This window comes from Coptis chinensis, chromosome 2 (genome assembly GCF_015680905.1).
Source record: "Coptis chinensis isolate HL-2020 chromosome 2, ASM1568090v1, whole genome shotgun sequence".
Lineage (NCBI taxonomy): Eukaryota > Viridiplantae > Streptophyta > Magnoliopsida > Ranunculales > Ranunculaceae > Coptis > Coptis chinensis.
In genome coordinates, this window is record NC_141457.1 from 72,657,493 (window position 1) to 72,673,635 (window position 16,143).

The 16,143-nt window shown below is 36.1% G+C and overlaps 2 protein-coding genes across 4 annotated transcripts; both read right to left on the bottom strand.

Annotated features, from left to right (window-relative positions):
• Positions 1-796: 796 nt before the first annotated feature.
• LOC147517655 (uncharacterized) lies at positions 797-7,552 on the bottom strand. 3 transcript variants are annotated; one of them, XR_015211524.1, is made up of 10 exons: positions 7,375-7,550; positions 7,189-7,311; positions 6,502-6,622; positions 5,867-5,989; positions 4,636-4,745; positions 4,364-4,547; positions 4,025-4,225; positions 2,633-2,891; positions 2,333-2,543; positions 797-1,166 (listed from the first exon to the last, which is right to left on the bottom strand). XR_015211524.1 is itself a non-coding variant. In XM_086589800.1 (10 exons), exons 1-10 carry the CDS (start codon positions 7,395-7,397, stop codon positions 1,078-1,080), a joined length of 1,416 nt encoding a protein of 471 aa, XP_086445926.1. In that variant the 5' UTR covers positions 7,398-7,552; the 3' UTR covers positions 797-1,077. The 3 variants fall into 3 exon arrangements, 1 of the variants encoding a protein (XP_086445926.1); XR_015211523.1 differs by having other exon boundaries at positions 2,333-2,527; positions 2,614-2,891; XM_086589800.1 differs by having other exon boundaries at positions 2,661-2,891; positions 7,375-7,552.
• A 282-nt stretch (positions 7,553-7,834) lies between these two features.
• LOC147517656 (proline-rich spliceosome-associated (PSP) family protein) lies at positions 7,835-14,580 on the bottom strand. Its single transcript, XM_086589801.1, has 17 exons — positions 14,258-14,580; positions 14,058-14,177; positions 13,828-13,962; positions 13,670-13,732; positions 13,007-13,114; positions 12,366-12,443; positions 11,669-11,761; positions 11,492-11,578; positions 10,197-10,298; positions 9,984-10,103; positions 9,830-9,892; positions 9,481-9,611; positions 9,302-9,383; positions 9,088-9,195; positions 8,425-8,522; positions 8,272-8,341; positions 7,835-8,174 (listed from the first exon to the last, which is right to left on the bottom strand). The coding sequence occupies exons 1-17, from the start codon at positions 14,471-14,473 to the stop codon at positions 8,106-8,108; spliced, it is 1,743 nt and encodes a 580-aa protein (XP_086445927.1). The 5' UTR covers positions 14,474-14,580; the 3' UTR covers positions 7,835-8,105.
• Between the last annotated feature and the right edge of the window lie 1,563 nt (positions 14,581-16,143).

Sequence of the window (16,143 nt, forward strand, 5' to 3'; positions counted from 1 at the left end):
GGCCTTCTTCACCTAACTGTACCAGGCAACGGAAATCATGTTAGTATCTCACCAAACTGTACTAGGCAATGGAAATCATGGTAGTATCTTAACCGTTTTGTCAAGTTTTTTTTTTGAGTGTTTCTACAGCAACTCACACTTTTGAACCGAATTTGTGAACACACTGACGTGGCAAGCAGAGAGACCTTGATTTTCAGTACTTCTTTGACCAATACACACGCACCTCCTGCCTGATGAGTGCCACGTCAGTGTGTTCACAAATTCGGTTCAAAACATTCAGTTGCTATAGAATTTTGGTTTTTTTTTTTGCTAAGGATAATTGGTTGTATTGATAGCAAAATCCGGAAATATGTGAATGAGGGTTTTCCACCCTGCGCCGACCACTATTGATTCACTCCTTCACGTTGCTCCTCTCTTAGCACACTGATCGGCAGCAAAGTTTACTTCCCTCCAAGTGCTTCCGTGACAGACAGACGTCACTAGAGAATAGAGAGAATTTGTTTTGCAGAGGTATGTCCACTGCCAGTTACTGTATCTGGGATCTGCACCAATCCTAGTGTAATTTCAGATAAAATTTTTTTCAACTCTTCCGAAAAAACTTGCAAGTGCTCAAGGAGTCCTGCTACTGGTGTCAATTTTCGTTTACCTCCTCCCCTTGGTTGGGTTAAAATTAATATTGATGTCAAATTTTACGGTGATAGAAAAAACAGGTGCTACTGCTAAGGATAAAAATGGGATTACTATTTGTGATGCAACTCAAAAGATCACTGCTCGGAGTAAAATTGAAATGCCAATATGAACAGATAGAAAATGCATTAGTAGGGAAGCTAACGTTGTCGCCAACATACAGATAAAAGGAGCTAGGCTAAAGGCTGCTGCTGTGCTGTATAAACAATCTTCCAGTACCCACATATTGTATTCTCTGTTTAAGGTTTAATGAGAATTTCGAATTATCATAACAAATTCCAAACCTTTTAAAAGGCTTAAAATGTTCATATGATGCACCCCTAGCGGAATTGAGTTGATGATGCTCTTCCAAGAAACTGCATTCTGGGATCTGTCGTAGTTCCAGCTATCTCAACCTTCCTCCCAATCTATTTCATCTTCAGCATCTTCATTGGCTTCAACATTCAAATCATCCAGTATAGGAGTACCACTTGTACCACCTGCAGTCAAGTTACGAATCACAACTCAACAAAAATGAAACCAACTTCCCTTCTAGTTTAGCAGAACCTCAACGTCTATTATTTCAAATGTTGAGAACAGAATTTTGATATGTTGATGCCTGACCAACCAACGTCTATTATTTCAAAGGCGGTGGAGGATCCCCCATACACTTGCATTTAGATGAGGGTCATCACCCTGATGTCTTGGGGGAATGCCTTTGCATTTACCTTGATTCCTTGAGGGATGCCCTTTTTAGGCAAAGGCTTATCTATACTAAGCTTCAAAACTTCACCAAGTATTATTTAAATTAAACATACACTAGAATCAGACAAAATATCAGTACTATAAATTTCTATAGCTCAAACGACTTGGGGAGGGTTTCCATTGAAGGTAAAGACTAAAGAACAGCTTTCTTTGGAATGTTTCCACCAACAAGACTATAACAAACAAAAAACTTTGATTTTAATGAGCACATTAGTTGGAACCAAGGCCCAAAATTTCAATATCGGTTAATATATCGGTGTACCCAAAAACCGAGATATATCGGATATATCGGATATCTCGGTTTTTTTGGTGACCAGTCCAAAATTTCTAAAATATCGGATATCTCACCGATATATCTCGGATATCTCGCCGATATATCTCGGATATTTCGGATATTTCGGAAATTTTAATATTAAATTATTAACAATTGGTCAAAAAGTCAACTGATATATATCGATTATCTCGGAAATATCGATTATCTCGGCGATATAAACTTTCATATCGGAAATTCCGATATATCTCGGAAAAAAAGGGTTTAATATTCGGTGGATATATATCGGAAATATCGATATCGGTGTACCAATTTACCGAGATATATCGGCGAGATATCGGATATCTCGGCGATATTTTGGGCCATGGTTGGAACATATCTCACACATCAGCAAGTAGAACAAATATAAACCGCAATCTGCAAATTCAATGAGTCCAGAAGTGTAAAACAAACAATTAGTTTGGGGCACCATTAATTTTCTTGCAGAAAAAGAGGCAACTTTTTACCATATGTTCTTGAAGACCAAAATACTATATTTACAATCTACTAGCTTGAAAAACTGTCCATAAGATCACACTATCTTAGTGAAGGAAAGATTAAAAATGCAGATATGGTTTGACAAAGGTGTACCTGCAGTGGATGCTTCTTCCCATTCAACATCATCGTCACTCTCCTCATCACCACGTTTTGATTTCATGCCAACTTGCCGATCCAAAGGAGCCTCAGAGGCATTATTTGAAACAATGCTTGGGCTAGAGAACTCCTGTCTCCTGGAAGCTTCTTCTTCTTCTTCTTCTTGCCTTTTGAGTAGGGCTGCATAATAAGCTTTAACATACTCATCCTACAAAAAGTCAGCAAGGACCAAAAAATTGAGATATAGCCACCAAAAAACACAATAAAGGAAAACGAACCTGAACGTAAAAGTAATACAGGGACAAATCCATTTATGTGCACTAGCCTGTATACTATTTTTGTCGTCTTTCTCGTGATTATTTGGCTTTTTGTCATCAGATCTATCAATAGGTCCTGAACTGCTATCCATTTTAGACTCCTGCTTGACCTCTCCACGTTGCTCATTGGTAAGAAGCATGCCTTGCTTGATCATCCAAGGAGGTAACACTTTCCTAGAAGTAATTCCAGTGTCGGGTTTGACATCCTCTTCCTTTACACCAGATAGAGCAACTTCAACCTGTAAAGTATCAACAATTATTTATCAGTGTGAGTCAACAGCATATATTTAAGTAACACTAATGCCTCTTTCAAATTGTTGAATCAAACTAACAAAGAATTTTTTCAATGTCTAATACACGAAAGGATAAGTTACATAACCCGAGTACTATCGTAATCACCCAGGAACAACTCAAAAATCAAAAGGTATTTTATCTAGATAAATGAGTTATTGATGCAATAAAAGAAAAGAAAAATAAAATAAAAATAAAAAACTGCTTCCAGACCCGTCTTTTTTTGAAAGAGTGAAATAACCTAATGCAAAAAATGTCAAGAATAGCTTATGTCTTCATTTTTTTTCCGGATCGGCTATTGCAGCAAAGTGGTATGGGCTTAAAACCATCTGAAAGACTTGACAAGAAAAGGCCACTGCAAAGGCCATGAAGACAACACATTTGTGTGTGTGTGTGTGTGTGTGGGGGGAGGTGTGTGCTACTAACAGTGAGATTAGGATTTTGAGGTGATACAAGAGCATATTGTGGGATAATTCACACAAAATCTTGTGCGAAAAACTTGAAAAGTTGTGCAGACCTAAGCTCCGAAGAGTTTATAAAATGAAGACAGCAAGACGCAAACTTTTATCCAAAGAAGGTACTAGACCTTAATTTTCTAAAAACAGCTGCATGTAGAAGCCTAAAAGGTTATTTAGGCCCAACCATCTCACGCTAGGCTGCAAGATTAGATTAAGAACCAAAGATGAACTAACGCTCAAAGGAGAAATTACAGGAATAGAAAACACGTATAAGAGTTCTGTAGGACAAAAAATTCAGTGCAATTCTTTTCAAGCCACAGAGAAAGACAATGAAGAGATCATTTACGATATTGTTTCAATGAATTAGGAAGGGGGGAAATCTTTTGCAGATGGCAACAAGCTTACAGATTTGGTTAGTGATACTCGTCACAGAGATGGGATCAGAGAACCTTTGACAAAGACCATTAATCGATTGCATGAGTTTGAGAGATGATTCCTGATGATCTAACTATATTGTAACAATGTAAGGAAAGCATCGGACACTCAAACAAGTGGTGGTGTATTTGGTGAAGACATTGAAAATACGGGAACTGACATGCTGAACAAAATAATAATAGTAATACCTTCGTCTCACCAAGGTATGGCATTGGTGTTCCACCATAACCTTGTCCCAGAGAAGATTTTGATGGATCATTGGTACTAGAATCCCCATTTGCACGGGCAGCAGCACTAGCTCGAGCTTCCCATGCTTGGAGACTTCCAAATTCGGGAGCAGGCAAATCCTTTATTCTAGCAAGCTGTTCCATCAAAGGCTTCAGCTGTACCTGCAGTAATTTCCAACCTGTCACCTTAAAATTGAAAATGAATGCAACTGCAGTAACACAGACACATACACACCAATCATTCATTATTTCATAACTACAAAAAGAACAAGAACAAATAAAAGAGTTATTAGGACGAACATCCATCTTTTGAAGTATATCCTTTAACTTTTCAAGCCTCCTACTTCTTGCATTGTCATCTCCATCTCCAATTTCGTCAGCAGCTAACTTGTCACTCGCAGCAACAAGTACCGTGTCGCAATTTTCACAGTGAAAATATTCATCATTTGGTGAGATCAATCTTAGTGCATCCAATGCTGTATACCTGAACATATGAAGATGTCAATCTCTAGCAAGAGGGACTATATCCAACATAACTATATGAGCAATTAAATCAACGATGTTATCAAAACCTTCTGTTACAATTAGGGCAAATATATTCCTGAACGGTGTTCCTGTTTTCAAGCTCATCTTTCAGCTTCTTCTTCATGCGGTGCATTCTGTATCTCACAACATCATAAATCTGCAATTTGAATAAGCCTAATTACAACTGTGAATAGAATCAGATATCTGTCTTTACATAGTTGCAAGTAATTCACCGACTAGAATAAAGGATGATTCATCACACTACTACTCTTATACACGATTTATCATTGTTATTTATTTATACTCTACCGGGAAAAGAAGAGATCTATGATGATCAAGGGAGAAAGTCAGAAAACAAAAAGAGGAAATTGTGTAGGATTAGATATCCTACACTAGAAGTACAAGGAAACAGAAGAAGAAAATGATGCAGTAAAAATCAGTGGAGCACACTGACTAGTGCCCGTCAGAGAATCTCAATGGAACACAAAACACCCAGACGACCTGTCTCTCCATGGAGAACAACTCAGTTGATGATATCAGTACAAACACAATCAGTTGGCTATGATCTTGTTTAGGCCGACTTCTCCATACAAAATTTATAATCACAATGCAGCTCACTTCCCAAAATAATCAAAGATCTTATGCTTCCAAAAAAATTCTCTCTTTCGTTTTTCATTTCAACTTATATCCTCAATCTCCCACTCTACCTGAATATTTAAAACACTACAATAGCAGAATTTGCAGTCATTTCTAGCAGTATAACACGATTTACAAGACATTATTTGGAGAGTTCTGATTTCCAATAGTAGCCCTTAATTTTCCATGTTGCAGCAAGTTGACAACAATGATTTTTAACAAACTGAAGGAGTTAAAATCACATGGTTGCAATTACTAACACGTTTTATCCCAGAACACAGATTAAGGAAAAATATATCAGAAATCCAGGATAGTATACCAATAGAAATTTGTGGACAGAGGGTAGAAAAAAAGAAAGCACAGTTCAAGTTTGTAAATGATCAGTCTTGCCAATCAAAAAAAAAGTTTGTAAATGACTCCAAAAGTAATTAAAATTCAACAAAAATAGAACCAAACAATTTTTTACTGTCCATATTCCATGACTAGCAAAAAAGTGTAGTCATCAAATTTCATAGCAAATCAACTAAATGAGGGATTGGGGGCACAATATTTTCAATCAAACTAAAAATATTGCGTTACAAAAAAACTAATAAACAAACAAATCCACAGACAGACAACCACCATACATCTAAAAGGAGCAACCTGTGCATAGTCCAAACAACAATACGAGTGGGTATGCAGCTTCAACTTATCTTCTCCTTCCTTCATTAGACCATCAGCAGTGGCAGCAACTGCAGCACTAAATATCTTTGCACCCTTTGCTGTCTGCAGGGAAAAATCATCACTGTACAGTGAGTAAATGAAACTTAATCATTCATTTACTACAACAAATTGTAAAATCATGCTAATCGACCAGCCACTGACACTTTCCCACATGATAAGGAATTAACAAACACATAAATATGATACTTATCAAAGAGACACGAACCCACACCTACGCAGATATATGATCATGTGACAAGGCTTAAAATTATATGTATTTAACGTTTTAGTTCTGTTTAAGGTCGTGAATTCTTAGACATGCTCAAAGAAGATTTTAAAATGGACTCTCGTGTTCGGATGAATCTTCGGAGTAATACTAACAAATTACAAAGACCTTAGATAAAACTTTATCAATGGACTATCAGCAATGATTAGGAGGTTAATACTTCAAGAGGCATGATAATGTTCAACAACATAATCGCCTTATCCCGAATGCTTTGGGTTAAACTGAAAAGTCATCTTCATTTCATTCAATTCCATCCCAAAGCCATAACTTTTGATTTTAAGACACTAACCTCCTTCCTATGATCCCTAGTAACTAGTTTCTCTTCTTCGAAAAATCGTAAAGTTCGACGGAGTTGTTTTGCATGAAGCTTTAGATCCTTTGCCAAATCTTCCTCTCTGACCCATTGACGCCTGAAATTGGACGAAGTAAACCATTAAGAAAATATATTTGTAAGAAGAAAAAAAATGAGAAGCTAAGAAATTTTCAAACTATTGATACTAACTGAGAAGCATTCAAAATGAAACTTATTTTTACGGACATCCCAGATTCCCAGGTGCTCTAAACTCTTATCAAACAGAATAACAAAGCCTTAGTAACACCACAAACAAATCTTCACACGAACCTCCTTGTCCAAGAGATTTGAAAAAATGCAAAATGACTCAATTTCCCGTTAAAAACTTTACACCGCAAAGAATGCAGTCATGCCTAAACCTCACAAACCCCACAATACTTGTAAATATCACTCACTGATTGCCGTTCCTAAAAAAGAAAAACGGGTTGCCTTACTAAAATCACTATAGTATTTGCGCACTAAGACGTAAATTGGAGATATCATTTTCAACTGTTGCCAGTAATTATGCAATTCCTTAAACAAAACAGGCATTGTAAATTGATATTTAGAAAACTATATCAGAAACGCAACAACATTAAATTAAAAAGAAAAATTAGTCATAATAACTAATAAAAAAAAAATAACCTGGTGAGGGCGTCGAGGATAACAACAGCCATTCCTCTATTATCACTCCTACCAGTTTTAGGTTGGGTATCACCTTTCATTGTTATATCATCGTAAAAAGCTCGTGCCACCAGCTTCACCAACCTGAAATCATCATATTAAATATATGAATCAATCAACTGATAATATAATAATAAAAAAGTGTACCTATTGAAGGGTTCGGCACTCATGATGGAATTGTTCAATTTAATTAATTAAGATTTTATGGTTTTTGTTATATCTTTTGATATTTTTTTAGTTTTGATATGTCGTCAGACAATGAAGTTTTCAGACTCTGATTTAGATTTCTTCTCATTTTCTCAATTCTGATCCCCTTTATAGTCAGAGTTTGTGTTTCCAGCCCCAAGCCCATTATATACGACCATAGTCAGGCCCGTGGGCTGTGGCCCGTACCGTGTGTAAAACCTAAGGCCCATAGTTGAATTTAAAGAGGGTGTCATTTTTTATGTTGTTCCTCACGCCTTCTGTCATAAGTTGCAAACAACTTTGAGATGATGTTTACAGTAGCCCTTTTTACTGGATAGACTAGTTTGTTCTTTGTAGTGGATGGTAGCAACAAGGAAAAAAATGAAAATATAATTGAAACAAAGAAACTATAACACACAAATTTTGTCCCAGCATAATCTAAGTCTGGTATTAATAGGTAAAAAGAAAGTGTACACCAACATATTAATGAGCATACTCGAGTACATATATAACAAGCATAGACGAAATCGTCACCCTGCCTTCAGCCACTTGACCAAGGTAATGTGATGACTGATGAGTCATGAATTATAACAAAGAGCTACTACAAGATATATTCTGAGGAAAGCCCACGGCAATGAAACAATGCATGCATTGCACGGCTTCTATCAAAAGTTAGAGTACAATGACTGGGACTAAAACTTGAAATCTTTCTTCTTAGATTTCCCATCCTTCTCTTGCTTCCTCTTCCGTTTCTTCTCGTTCTGCATCAGTTGCAATTTCGGTATCAATAATTTGTTAATGTGAAAAGAATCATCAAATAAGACAAAAAGGAGGGAAACAAATCAACAGCAAATGTACCTCTGCGACCATGTCACTGAAGTCCTCTCTCTGGCTACGAAGCTTTTCTTCTTCCCTGGCTTCTTCATACCTGCAATTGTAATTGAAAGTTAGCAAAGCTTCATCAAGCATTAAATAGTAGTTCAACAAAAACATAAGCCCTGATTCACTTACTTCGCTGCCAATACATTTTCCAGCTCAACCCCTTCCAGCTCCTCTGGTCTAAGGGTGACATCAACCTTATCAGCTTTCTGACCACGGAGAAGATCAACCTGTAAAAGAATATGAAACAAGAAACGGTAAACGGTAAACGGTAAACATTCATTCACTCAAAAAGTAATTAATGAAGTAGTAAAATATTTATTTGATCAAGTCAACATCACTTCAAAAGAATTAATCAATAGCAATTTCTCAATCTCTGAACTTATAGACAGACGAACTTATTGAATAACCAACATGTCTGATCAGACTATTGAAGCTATTTGTATATAGTCACGTGCACAAGTATTCCTAAGATCAAACTACAGTCTCATTAAATTGGCATACTCTAAGTTCTTGATATTATCATTACGTGATAAGGCAATAATTGTGTGTGATTATTCAGCTCAAAAGAGCTAGATAGTATCGAAATGCTTGCTAGAACTAATGTGTGTGTGCAAATTCATCTAAGAACTAAATAAAGCTCCTTGTGTGTATTCAATTTCCTATTTCAAAATTTTCTCTTGGTGTACCCTATCTAAATGACTATACGGCATTTAACAGTCGGGGGCTGTGTAACCTGTAACTAGATATTGTTCTACCATTACAACATGCCATGACATATTGCTATATCCTTACCCTTTTAGTGGCAGCAGCTTTGTCCTGAGCCCCGCTGCCAACAACATATGTATGTGTGGTCCCCAACAAGGTCCCTGGTTGAATTTTTTCTTCTTTTTCTTCAAGCACCTATAGAGACACCAAAAAGGAGAATCAAATTAATGTAAAAGAAGTCCAGTGAGCTTGTAAAATCAAACCCACAATGATAGCTGCATATTATGTAGTATGGACTTACTTGATATAAAGGTTTCTCAGGCTCCTTCCTCTGTTGCTTTCGGAGGTCAATGACATCTGGGGTCTCCACACCAGTTGGCGTGCTGAATACAAATAAAGAAACAAACAAAAGAACATTGAGTTGTAGATGGAAAAACGTTATAGGAAATAATACTAGATAAAAATGCAAAAGCTTGGTACCTTGAAAGGCTATCTACAGATTGAATGCCATCCTCCAGTTCCTCTTCCTCAATCTCCTCTTCCTCCTCCTCTTCTTCTTCCTCTTCTTCCTCCAAGTCACCCCAATGCTTGCTCCTATCAACTGGTTCTTCCTGAAAATGAAACCAACATATTAAGCCCCTTCCAATTAAGACAAGGCAAAGTTCTTCAAACAATATTAATCAATAATTAAAAGTGAAGTTCAACATGACCACATACTGTGGTGAGACCACCTGTCAAAATGGGAAACTTAAAGAGAAAGTCATTTCTTTAGGCCCACCATGATCAGATTGTGCAATATACTAAGACAGAGAAAGAGGTGAAACAGTACCTCATAGTTCAATTGTTCTTGCTGTTGGAGCCCAAAAACATCTCCATACAAAGGACGCCCATTCTGAAACAAAGGCATAATAAGAGTAAACGTCATTAAACACTTAGTATGAGAAGCATATAGTGGCAAAACATAAATTGAATTGGGAACTTACTTCATCAACAGGAGGTTTACCCCAACCACCAGGATGATAACCAAAGCTCGCCCCAAGAGGAATAGGAGCATTTAGTCCAGGAATCTTCAGATGTGGATACGAAGGAGGCGGACCATATCTCTGGTAAAAGACAAAGGCAATTTAAACCAAAAACACTAATAACAAGAAACTGACTTATGACGGGAAGTCGGGAACAGTATTAAATATACTAACCTGCATATTGATGAGCCATGGGGGAGGAGCGCCCTCTGGCATACCAAGAGCTTCTTTAAGTTCCCGGGAAAGCATACCTGGCTTCATCTCCCTCAGTTTCACCTGCATAACCGACAAAAAACCAATTATACTGGGGACTACTTCTAATAATAATGATGCAAGCATGCAACCGTCTCCTCGAGGAAATGAAATAAACACAGACTACCTAACTAAAAGATACACGTGACCTAAAACAATGTTATGGTCCACCTTAAAGATTATTATTGTCATGAAGTTCAAGATTTTATGCAATTACAAACACTATGCAATACTCCAAGATTGAATGCAGTTACACAAACTATGCAATACTTAATAAGATAGATTGATCAATGTGCCCGAAAACCAAGAACAACTTTGTATAGAGTATGTTATCACCTGCAAAATGACTATACTCACATTAGACCGACAGGACGGGTGAGGGTATTCTAAGATTCCAATTCTTCATCTAAGACAATAAATTTACAAGTGATGTATCAACTGCAATACCAAATACTCTCAGCCATAGTACAAAATACCGCTCCGGGAAAACATATTGGTACTCTGAAAAACTAAATTTCCAAAACCTATGAAACGGAACTTCTATTTGAAGTATCCGTGTCGATAACGTATCGGATAGATACTCGGATCGGATACATAATTTGGAGTATCTGATTTTTAATTAATTTTTAATACGTGGGGGATACAGGGGGATACGTGGGGGATACGGGGGATCGTGGGCGGATCTGGAAACTTTGAAATAAAATCCAAGAAGAAATGCAAGAGAATAAAGATGAAGTGAATTAAGATGTAGAAAATGACTTAGTTGAAGTTGGACAACTTGATTGACAAATCCATTGTATTGTTTTGAACTTTTTTTGTTGGCATTTGCTTGCAAGTGTTATACACTTATACAAACCTTAATGTGTTTGAATTGGTCATTTTATTAGAATTGCCATTTTAATTTGAAGATGAAATATATATATATATATATATATATATATATATATATATATATATATATATATATATATATATATATATATTAATCCAACGATATCGTATCCTATATTTTTGAAAAATGTGGGTGGTTCAGGATGTGCTTCCTAGTCCAAAACCATTTGACACATCTAGATGATGAAATCCCAATACTTTATGAAACTTTTAAAAAATTCAGGATATGATTTTCTGAAATTCCTGCAGATAATGCGGCATTTGCACAATGCTCTTAGCTAACAAACTTGCTTATGATCAAAATATTGGAAGTATAGGAAACTTACCTCGAACTCTTTCCCTTCATAATAAAGGTCCCCATGAGTGGTGAGCTTTGGCTTAGTCTGAAACTTAAAAAATGCATCATGGAGAACCTGCAGAAAGAGAATAAAGAGATATTATTTTAGAAAGTGCCTTCTATGACGAACAAACGTTTGAAAAAAGGAAGGAGGGCATGCACGAACTTGATAATCTATATCCATCTTCCCCATCTTTGGCTGCATACGCTCACGCTGTTTCTGCTTCAACTTCTTACTGTCTTCTTTTTCAATGTAAGCCTACTCAAAAGATCATGAACAAAGTTATAAACAAGCTACAAAACAATGACTTTGATATGATTTACCAGAAAATGCTGGAAAATTGCAAATCTCACTAAAGACAGGACATGGGTCATAATTCTCAAGATTAAGAATAAATAGTAAAAGAAAAACCCGACTGGAAAACATATAGAAACCAACTAGCAATATTTGAACACCAGTTACAAGCCAAAAGCTGTAACAGAAAAGTTTTTATCCGCACATACAACATATGAGTAACAGAATCTAAAAAATTGTTTTTGTGTCTGCCAGGATGGCGGGAAAAACTAGGTGTTCAGGCATTTTTACAAGTTATAAAATGACTGTTCTACCCATAAGATCAGGTAATTCATTTTAGAGAGTGTTACTCCTACTAAGATTTGTCAGAGCAAGGGCTCATCGTCCCCAGCCCACTGCACTGTACAAATATTGCAGCTCGGGAACTAAAAGAAATAGGTGTGGAAAGAAATACCGCTCAATGACTAGGGAGCATACTGTGATGACGAACATACTGTGATGATGAGTTTTGAAATGACTGTGATGCATTAATAATTCCAGGCAAATATGTTAAGGAATTGAGTAGAACCTGTCTTATTTTTTCAATTCCTGTTGCAGCAATGAAATCAGGAAGTTGGAAAGGCTGCTTCTCAATACCACGCTTTCCCTGCAAAATAAGAAATAAAATATGGATGAGGCACAAGATTATCAACTTAGAAGTTCTTCACTCAATTCTACAGTTATGAAATTTTAGGTCATCGTAACAACCACAGAGAGATCCCAATAGAAATGTATTTACTCCAAAAATGGTAAATTCCACCAAACTTTTTGGCAATATTATTGAAGTTGCCATCCATCCAACAATTCCAATTTCTACCATGACATTGACACCTAATCTAAGCATTTTTTTTTCTTTTCTTCTGCGTGAGCAGCGTGATGATCAACTAACTACACCGCCACCCACCCTAAGGAATATGCTAAAAGAGAAACCATCCAACGGCCCCCTTCAGAGTACACCGCCAAGTCCAGAATCCATGAATGTAACGGCCAGTCCCCTGCAAGAATCATGTATACATATAAGAGGAGCAAAACCTTATCGACTTTATCTTCTGTCAACCTCTTATATGAACCACCCATACAAAATATGCCAATCAAGTATGCATGGTTGTCTAATAGTCTGTTTAACATTATTAGCCCGTTGCACAGTTAAAAGGAAAAACAGTGACTCACCTGTAAGAATTTCCTCTTCTGAGACCAGTGTCTCGGTACAGGGACACTGTTCCGGTATGATTTGAGATAGACCAGCAACTTAGGGTCAGCAGCCGTCGCATCCCATACCTACAAAACAAGTTCCATTATGCGTCAAGGCAATTGTAGGTGAAGTGCATAAACCACAGACTAATATGGTAAAGTACATAAAATAGAAACAAACAAAACAAAAGTAAAAATATTGGAAATACAGGAGCAAAACAAAAAGTTTGGATCACAACACAGAGACATACGTAGGACACGTTATGCATATGAACTCAAACTGGGGTTTGTTTTAAAACTTACAAAACTAGGAAGAAGGAACATAATATATTGACATAGTGACAACTCCATGATACGCCACTTTCACAGTAATTTATCTCATTATCTGTGAGAAGGCACTTAGTAATGTGTTGAGCTCATGAATTAGTAGTTAATTACATAATGGTAATAGTTTTCTTCTTAATTAGTTGTGTCCCTGTGTCCTACATGGCTACATCTTATAGAGCACTGTGTCAGACACCAACACATGTACCCGTGTCAATGAGACTTCGATAAATACAGAAAAATATATCCACACAGTTCAAAATACAATGCTTAATCGCCATATAGAGTAATTAAACGAAAGCTAAATTCACATTGTACCTCAACTACATCTGGCCTTGAAGAAACTTGTTTGAGCTCAGCAATCTTCATTCGACGTTGAAGCTGCGACAACAACGGAAAAAAAAAAGCACGTTAGCTCTAAAACAAATCAAACTCTATACAAACAACAAAACAGTATTAGCGTATTGTTATCAAACCTTTTTCTTCTTATTAGAAACACCCCCTTCCTTTTTCTTCTCTTTATCTTGCCCATCCTCCTCTTCATCTGAATCAGAATCATTCTTCTTCTTCTTAGCTGCATTTTCAGCTTCATCATCTTTCTTCTCCTCATCCTATAATGTGTAAAATTCCAATATCAACCCTAAAATATACATCAATCAATATAAACATAACATAATAACTCAAACAAAAAAAAAAAAAAACTTACCTCTAAAGCAGAAGTAACAGTAAAAGTAAATTTCTCAAACACCTTGGCAAATTCTTCATATGAACTACCTTCTAAATCTGCCTTTTCTGCTACATATTCAATCTCCACATTCTCTACAAACTGTTTCCAACACACAACAAATTAATTAACAGTAATATTTAATAACAAAACCCTAAACCCTAGAATGATTACGAAAATACCTGTTGAGGATCAGCGTTTTCTTTTGCATCGTCACTGTCGTCATCAAGAGATTCGGTTTTGGGAATGATATTCCCGTTTTCTTCTTTGGATTTGTTCTTTTTTTGCTTACGTCTCCTTCTTCTACGATCTATTTCTTTTGGTTTCTTGTTATTATTATTCTTCTTTAAATCTCCGTTACTAACGCCGTTAGGGTTTGTTGCTTCAGCTATCATCATGTTTTTATTGTTTAGTGAAGAGGAGAGAGAAGGTGGTGGTGGTGGTGATGATTTTAGAAGAAAGGGAGATGGGAGTTTTTTAGATTGACCAACTTTTGTTTTGGGGCTGTGTAGTTTTTGTGGTGAAATAAGGCGGCCCATATCATTATTGCCCAATGGGCTCTAAAGGATGTAATAAGCCCGACGTAATCCACTGATCAAATTATTCAAATCACAAACAAACCGTTATGAACAAAACTAGTTTGTTAACAGGCTTGACTCCAATGCCGAACACCGTAGCTGTTTGGGCAAGTTTTTTTTTTTGAAACTGTAGGCTTAAGTTTATAAGGAATTGGGTCTTTGTAACAACAGATCCACAGCCCTTGTATTTTTGTTTTTGTTTATTTTTTAACAAATGATTTTTTTTTTGTCTTCTTTGGTATATCCACTATTTTCCTAGTATTGCCAAACTAAAAACACTAAAAAACTAAAGAAACATTTGAAGAAAATTAGTTTGTTAATAGGCTCATCCAATGCCATTGCCCATTGCCCACCGTAGCTGTTTGGGTTGAAACTTGTTTATAGGAATTGGGTCCACACAGATCCACAGCCCTTGTTTTTTAACAAATGATACGTTGTCTTCTTTGGCACTCCACTTTTTCCTAGTATTGCCAAACAAAAACCTAAAAAAACTAAAGAAACATTTAAAAAAAATGTTCGTCGTCACAATTAGGTGTAGGATTGGACTTGCTTGATGAAGTTTGATTCAAATTGAAATTAGATTATCTAGAGGATCCCAAGAAACTACTTTGTACGTTGAAAACAATTTTTTTTTTTCATGTGCAAAATGATACTTGCTTGAGGAAGTTGGATTCTAACTGTTGAAATTATATTACTTTTTTGTTTTTATGTTAAAAACAATTTGATTTTTGTGAAGATGTTAAAAAAAAACAAAAACAAACTTTCAAGTTCTAACACTGTTTTGTGCTAAAACAAACACGAAAAGTTTGACAAAAATCACATTGATAGAGCTAACCGTGGTGATCCATATACTTTAAACTTGTTGACGATAGACATATTATGGGACTTATGCTTCAAAATACTACCCAATATACTTTCCTTCCAAAAAAGTTTTATCTTTGTACCCTTAAACCAAAATTTTCAACACATTAAATCTTATTATGCCTACACACAATACACATCTCAATTACAATAGAAAAAAAACACTAGAAGATTGATACCAATCCTCTAAAAGGTATATTTGCAAGTGAATCCGCAAAATGAAGCTATTACGACTCCCAATCACTAAGTGTAGAAGGAAAACTTGTGTAGGTGGTGTAGACGGTGGCCGATAAGGTACCAATCATCTAGCAAATTGCCGTCTCAGTTCATTGCTTCAAAGATCAAAGAGACCAAACTAACATCAACAGCCTAAAATCAAATTAACACTACATAAATCACACATACAGAGATAAACAAATAGTGAATGGCAGTACCCATCACCATCTAAGATTCACCCATCACCATCTAAGATTCACTCGGAACACAGTGAATCACTATATATATATATATATATATATATATATATATAAATATATAACACAACTTGTGATGAAAAAATATGATAGAAGTCATAATTTATTCATATGAATTCGCTTAAATCTTTTGTATATATTGTGAATAACAACTCA

What these genes read in the sequence shown, in the direction of transcription:
- LOC147517656 (XM_086589801.1), bottom strand. Translation starts at nt 14,473, where the DNA reads ATGATGATAGCTGAAGCAACAAACCCTAACGGCGTTAGTAACGGAGAT. An exon ending in TTTCTAATAAGAAGAAAAAG is followed by an intron (nt 13,733 to 13,827) that starts GTTTGATAACAA and finishes TTGTTGTCGCAG; the next exon opens with CTTCAACGTCGAATGAAGAT. An exon ending in AGAAGAGGAAATTCTTACAG is followed by an intron (nt 12,444 to 13,006) that starts GTGAGTCACTGT and finishes CTTATTTTGCAG; the next exon opens with GGAAAGCGTGGTATTGAGAA.
- LOC147517655 (XM_086589800.1), bottom strand. Translation starts at nt 7,397, where the DNA reads ATGAGTGCCGAACCCTTCAATAG. An exon ending in TGCCCTAATTGTAACAGAAG is followed by an intron (nt 4,548 to 4,635) that starts GTTTTGATAACA and finishes TCATATGTTCAG; the next exon opens with GTATACAGCATTGGATGCAC. An exon ending in GGAAGAAGCATCCACTGCAG is followed by an intron (nt 1,167 to 2,332) that starts GTACACCTTTGT and finishes ACTTGACTGCAG; the next exon opens with GTGGTACAAGTGGTACTCCT.